The following is a 6,973-nucleotide window of genomic DNA, read 5'->3' on the forward strand; positions in this document are numbered from 1 at the left end:
GACCGCTGGTAACATGGTTTGTGAGAACGGTAAGAAGTATGGAGATATCTCCACAAGATTCAAGGTCCATATTCATAAAGCATCACAGAGTAGGAGTGTTGATCTAGAATCAAGTGTTTGGCCTTTGAGATCATAATGAATAAGATTTATATGGACATGGGAAGACATGGCCCTAGACTGGCACTTGTGTTCTGAGATGCTGGTTGTTTGAGAACAGTAACAGTGATGAACTCAAATCTAAGTCAACAGTAGAACTTTTCCCAAGTGAGGTCAGGTAAACAAATGTAAAACTGAGAGAGGGATTTTCAAAGGTTGCACACTTTACAGAGAGCAACAAAAACCTTCCATTACTTCTATTACTTAACAAAATGTGGGGCGGCAGGTAGCCTAGTGTTTAGAGCGTTGGACTTGTAACTGAAAGGTTGCAAAATTGAATCCCTGAGCCGACAAGGTAAAAATCTGGCATTCTGCCCCTGAACAAAGCAGTTAGGCCACCATTGAAAATAAGAAATTGTTGTAAACTGACCTGCCTAGGTAAAACAACAATGTCCCCATCAAGTTGCTTTGATAGATATTGTCTAGGTCAGTTCATGTTTTAGCAGTTCAGTGATTAATAATGGTATCTGTTTTCAGTACCTTTTGACCCAGTTTTCTTTTTTTTTTTTTTAACGTATTATCCTATTTTACTGACTTAGTCTGCCTGTAAGCTGTAGAATATTGGCACTAGCAATGAACATTTGCTTCCATGAGATTGAGGTCAATGGTGTAGTATTCCAATAGTGTAGCGTTCATACTCATACATGGAACATTCATTTTCATATCAAGACAAAATTATGTGTAAACAAATAGGGTTTAATAAAAGGACAAGTGCTGTGTTAAATGCATAATTTCCTTTATTCTTGTGACTCAATATATACAATTAAATATAAACATGTAGGCACACATGATGTCTATACAGGCATTTGATTAAAACAGTGTTAATTAAGTATGAAATTCAATAATTCTGGCTTTGAAATTGACTGAAAATAGGCTTGAATTCTTGTAGCATTGGTCTTGAAGCACTTTCCTAACCCACGTAAGACTTTCCTAACCCACGTTACACTTTCCTAACCCACGTAAGACTTTCCTAACCCACGTTACACTTTCCTAACCCACATTACACTTCACTGATGATGTTTTACTGTACTCTGACGATCCACTTAATTTACTTAAGGAAGGTATTTGAACTGTCATCCTCTAGTTACTTTGGATGAGCCTATTTGCATAAACGTATCTAACTCGATTTAACAACATTATTGACTTGTCCAATATCTTACAGTTTCTCTACTCACTTGCTCTGTATACAAAGCTAGCCAGTGCAGCAATACAAGCTAACTATGAACCCAGAACGCACTGCTTATAGTAACACCTGCCATACTGACAATATATCTACACACATGCCATTCCTTTCATTTCAATTGTCTGCCAAGGTTTTAACAATAAATATAATGTAAAATACACGGTTACATATTGAGTATGATTCTCCAAAATAAAGTGGATGAAACAGATATGTTCAATGTGTACATACGTGACACAGGTCTGCTGAAATGGATAAAGTCAGCTAGAAACATTTGTTTTCCGTGTGAGGGATATTTTAATATTTTTAACTCTCATTCTGTCTTTATCGTAACACACTGATAAATATCACAACTGTCACTATATAGTGTTATATGTTTGCTCTGTCTGCCATTTTGTGACAGTACCTTATTTTGAAAAAGGTAACACAAGTTGTCGACACACACGTTTACACTCCATGCTTTCTAGGAGCAATGAAATTTAGATTAGTTGAAAAAGTGAATCTATACTTATTTCCTATGTAAAATTGTCTTCCTCCAATTTATGGTAAAATATCATTCCTATTATAAAAATGTAATAAAAAAAAACCTTAAGCTATGTTGACACAAGACATACACATTTGCATATAATGGATGATGATGGTAATAAATATTGTGGTGACAAGGAAATAAATGAATGGCAACCCAATACCTCCAAAGGAAGTGACATCACAAATCACACAGTTTATCTATGTAATATTGCTGTGAAGCTCCTATCTCCCTCTGCCATTGCCCCTGATAGAAGTCTATCGAAAACATCTCAAATGATAACTAACAATGTATATCAATTCGACTGCAATGTAATCTACAACTATGATCTATGATCAAAACTAGTCTCAATACTAAGGAATAGTCTTTGCTACACAATCTTAAAAGGTTTATAGTGCCTTTTTCCATTGTAGTTAATTGTAGTTCTCCTTGTCAAATGGACTATAACACTATAAATATTGGCAAAACATATATTTATCAATGCACATCACACCACCATCAATGGTACAGATCTGACCATAAATCCATGTATGTATAACTTCTCTTGGGGATATTGGGGATACATTGGCCGTAACTTCGAACAGTATAAATAGAAAATATAACCTTCACAAAAAAAATACTAAACTATAAAAATAGAAATAAAAAACAATAGAGTAAAACATTTGTATTTTGTGTTTAAGTACCTAACAGACAGCCTGACAGTTTGACTCCGCTCCTAAGAGTACTGCTCCTGTATAGCAATAATCCTGGGAGCAAAATATGAGTTGGATTCCATTCTAAAACATACATTTCCTGGTCACCATTTTACTCCTTGGCTTCCGTCAATGTTTTGCAGACATAAAAATCTAGTGGTTTCTAAAATGTCAGCTATGGGATCCATGCATCTCTCGGACTGCCTCTGTTTAGCTCAGCTCTGTCTGTCTCTGGGGTTTTCGTGGAGGTTAGGGGTCTCTGGGGGCTAGGGGAAGGTTGCCAAGCACTGGTGCTGATTAGTGTTGAGACCTCGAACGGATGCAATTCTACAGTAGGTTCAATTAAAGAATCCTCTTGGTTGCAAACTTGGAATTAGTATGATTTCATTCAAAGCGTCTCTTTGTGTATGTGGCTGAAAAGGAGAAATCTTCTTCACGGGGTCTCTTCCGCTCTGTTTGATTGGCTGTTGGATGTGACAATGAGTCAGGCTGAATAAATCTTAGTGTAGTAGGCATACCCTTGTTCCACTCTTTCCGTTGGGTGTAAACTTCCAGGTATTTTAGCTTGTCTGCAGGAGTGTGTCTTACGATGCACGGTCTGCCCCATGGCAAGAGTCCGAACCCCCTCCAAACCTTGTTTCTCCCTCGCTCCTTGCCCTTCGTCCCTTTGAGATTTTTCGTGCCTCCTGCACTTCCACCTCCTTATGTCCACCTCACATGACCACACACTTGCCCTTGAGCTTCTCAGCGCGTTTCTGCTGCTTCGATTTCCCGTCGATCTGGAGGCTGACAGTCCTGCGTTTCTCTAGGTTGAGCAGTTCCTGGAAGAGCTCCTTGACGTTGTGGTTGGTCTTGGCCGACGTCTCCATGAAGGCGCACTTCCACTTCTTGGACGTGGCGTCGCCATCCGTGGTCTCCACCTCGCGCGCCGACGTCTCGTCGCACTTGTTGCCCACCAGCATGATGGGACACGTCTCCACTTCGCCCTTGATCTGACACACCTGCTCGTAGATGGGCTTGAGCTCCTCCAGAGACTGACGGCTGGTGACAGAGTAGACCAGGATGAAGGCGTGGCCCTTGGAGATGGACAGACGCTGCATGGCGGGGAACTGGTGGCTGCCTGTGGTGTCTGTGATCTGGAGCGTGCAGATGCTCTTGTCGCAGCTAATCACCTGTCTGTATGTGTCCTCCACGGTGGGGATGTAGCTGTCACGGAAGGTCCCCTTGACGAAGCGGAGAACCAGGGAGCTCTTCCCCACACCTCCGGCGCCGAACACCACCACGCGATAGTCGTTGCTCTGCTCCGGCATGATGACTGTTTATCTGGGGATCTGTATGGGAGCAGGCAGGGAGACAACAATTGGCAACCTCTTGTTTAAAAAAAACTATACTCTCTTGATTGATTCGAAAATATTTGCATTTCTTACAGTGCTTGGTATTAGTTGTACACAATTAATTCCTCCTTTTAGAATTGAAAAAGTGATTTAGTACGATGCGCCTGAATGGGCATTATTTTTAACAATGCACCAGAGATAGGCTGGTACACCATCTAAAGCAGCAAAATAGGGCCAGTTTGTTGCAGTATTTTTTTTGGGGGGGGGTTTACATCATGATAGGGTCTCTTGGACATTTTTGTAAACCTTACTCCAAGACCTCAAACCCTCTTAGAAAAAAACGGTGCTATCTAGAACTTAAAAGGGTTCTTTGGCTGTCACCATAGGAGAACCCTTTGGAAAAAAAAACTTTGGTTCCAGGTAGAACCCTTTTGGGTTCCACGTAACCCTGTCCAAGGAGAGGTCTATACACAAACCCAAAAGGGTTCCACTTGGAAGCAAAAACTGTTCTCCAATTTTTTTCTAAGAGTGTACAGACTACTGCACAAATTCAATTCAGGAAGGATAATCAAGATGGTCCTGTGAGAAAATATGTAGACAGGCATGTGCCGACCCGCAGGTGTTCGATTTTTGAGCCCATCAATTCCACCCATAACCGTAACGGTTTTAGATTCCCAGCAAAAATTACCCAAGTGTTATATGCTAACTCAGCATTCTCATTGGATCAAAGACAGGGAAGTCAATGACTATGCAAGACCACCACAAGAAGGAAAAACTGAAAACATTACTGTCATTATAGTCTCAAAAGCCTTTGGCTTTAATTTATTTCACTATATAAACGTGTTTGTGGCGTCAATGAGCGTAATATCTGTTCATTTCGTTCTTTATAGCCTACAAAAATCATAAGGTCAGGAATAGTCCATGTCAGTGACTGGTTGACATAGCATCTACATCTTGAATCATACCAGTGCTTAAGGTGAGTGTTATGGTGTTCCTTTTAATATCTGAATAAATAACTAGATACTACTTTTGAGCGGACTATTTTAATCTGCATGGCTTTTAACGAGAACTGCTTGGTTCAGAGTAGACGTCTATAAATTCCATCCTTTTCGCGTTCAACTGAGAAGGCAAGGAGCCGCTGACGTGCCTAAGATGCAGGCTGGATGCAGGCAATTAGATGCGGTCAAAAACTACCGCATAGTGGGAACAATGGGCTAAACGCCGCCTACCATCCGTATCCCCTCTTTTGTAACAATGTTATTTTATCGAAAATAATTACATTAAGACAGGAAAAACAATAGATAGCCTATAGACTCGCGGGTGTCAATGTGTGCGTGCATAAAGATTACATACTAATTTGGCACAGAATACTCACGTATCAACACAAACGATGAAAAGATGAAACTTTAGACTGTTGATCTCATGTTGTATCGAACGGATTGAAATATCAGATAGTGCATGTCGTTCCGTCCGCATTGAGGTCTGCCTCTAAAAATCTATCTGTGTGGACTCGGGTATTTAATGCGCAGCTTGCAGGAGAGGAGATTTGAGTCTCTGTAGATTTTGCTTCTCGTGACGTAGGGTGGAACATCGCTGCTTTGCTGCTCCCCCTGCTGCAACAGACAAACCCCTCCAAGAAAACCCGCAGCGTGGGCAGCCTTGTAAATCATGGATCGATAACATCAACACCTATTTCATACAGAACACGTGTTTTTAAACGCATTTATTACTGAACTGTTGATCATCCACAAATTGGCTGCTCAGCCTAGGTTGGTCTATATGTGTCTGGACAGTAGGACATTACTACAGTATATTGTAAAATGTGTTATTAAAAAATATAAATTGAGTCATTGAATCTTCGGATTAAATATGGCAAACTAGGCTGTTGTATAATTAACATATAACTTTAATCCACTCAATTATACATTAATGTTCTTAATTTCTATGGAGAAGACAATTCTTATTGAAAACAGGTGGTACACAACATGATATGCCGACTGCTTGTATTGCTACCTGCACATAATAGGCCACTTAATCGTTTTTTAAAAATGTGTTTTTCAGCCTTGCTCTGTATCAGTGTACATTGTCTACAGGGCCAGGCAAAAGCAACATAAGCAGTCGCTTAGGGTACCCTGCCACTAGCGGGCCATCAAGATTTGTTGGGGAACTCAGTCGGCATCTCAACTTGCTATTGAGAGTAAGAATATTACAATACACCAGTTGCAATTTCGAAATGTGGTTGTGCATCAGCAACTTTCCTCTTCTAATGTCAGTCACTCAATTAGCTGGTTAGACTAACTACCAATCAAAAAATGTACATGGCTAATTGTCAGCTATCTAAACTTGTAGTAATCATAGCCGAATACCGACCGGTCACGCACGGCACGTGCCCAGGGTCCCTGACCTCAATGGGGCCCACATTGATTTTGTTAGTCATTCTCACTCAGCTATCATATTAACATGGCAAAAGTCATGGCAAAATGTGTTGAATTGTAGGAATTTTGTTTTAAAGGCGGAATTTCTCGTTTAGGTTCCACCTCCGAAGAATGACATAGGCTGCTAATACATATTCACGAAATGTGGGTGGGAAGGTTGTGGGTATTTCCACGTGGAGTGGAGAAATAACAACTAGTAGGGCACTAACAGCTGTCAGTGTAGCTAGCTACGTAGCATGCTAACCCTCCCTAGCTAGCTAATGTTATATGTTGTTGCTAGACAGTATTCAAAACATTAGCCTACCGATTAGGCTACTGAATGGCTGGTTCTGGAGCTATATTTGTCACAAGTATTTATGGAAAACTTTGCCACAGATGGATAGGGGAAACCAGTATATTTGACTTTGACATCTATTGTTATCTCCCAAATTTGTGTCATGTTCCATGGGGCTCCTGAGTGTCGCAAGGGGCACCACTAAAGTCCCTGGTTCAAATCCAGGCTATATCACATCCGGCCTTGAATGGGAGTCCCATATGGCGGCGCACAATTGGCCCAGTGTCATCCAGGATAGGCTGTCATTGTAAATAAGAATGTGTTCTTAACTGACTTGCCTAGTTAAATAAAGGTTAAACAATACATTTCAGCTGTG

The 6,973-nt window shown here is 40.7% G+C and overlaps 1 protein-coding gene across 1 annotated transcript; it reads right to left on the reverse strand.

Moving 5' to 3' along the window:
- Nucleotides 1–875: 875 nt before the first annotated feature.
- diras2 (DIRAS family GTPase 2) lies at nucleotides 876–5,365 on the reverse strand. The gene is given in 2 exon segments (NM_001173657.1): nucleotides 876–3,885; nucleotides 5,264–5,365. A coding segment is annotated over 1 exon segment (597 nt). The 5' UTR covers nucleotides 3,865–3,885; nucleotides 5,264–5,365; the 3' UTR covers nucleotides 876–3,267.
- Nucleotides 5,366–6,973: the final 1,608 nt, after the last annotated feature.

Source organism: Salmo salar, chromosome ssa01 (assembly GCF_905237065.1).
Source record: "Salmo salar chromosome ssa01, Ssal_v3.1, whole genome shotgun sequence".
NCBI lineage: Eukaryota > Metazoa > Chordata > Actinopteri > Salmoniformes > Salmonidae > Salmo > Salmo salar.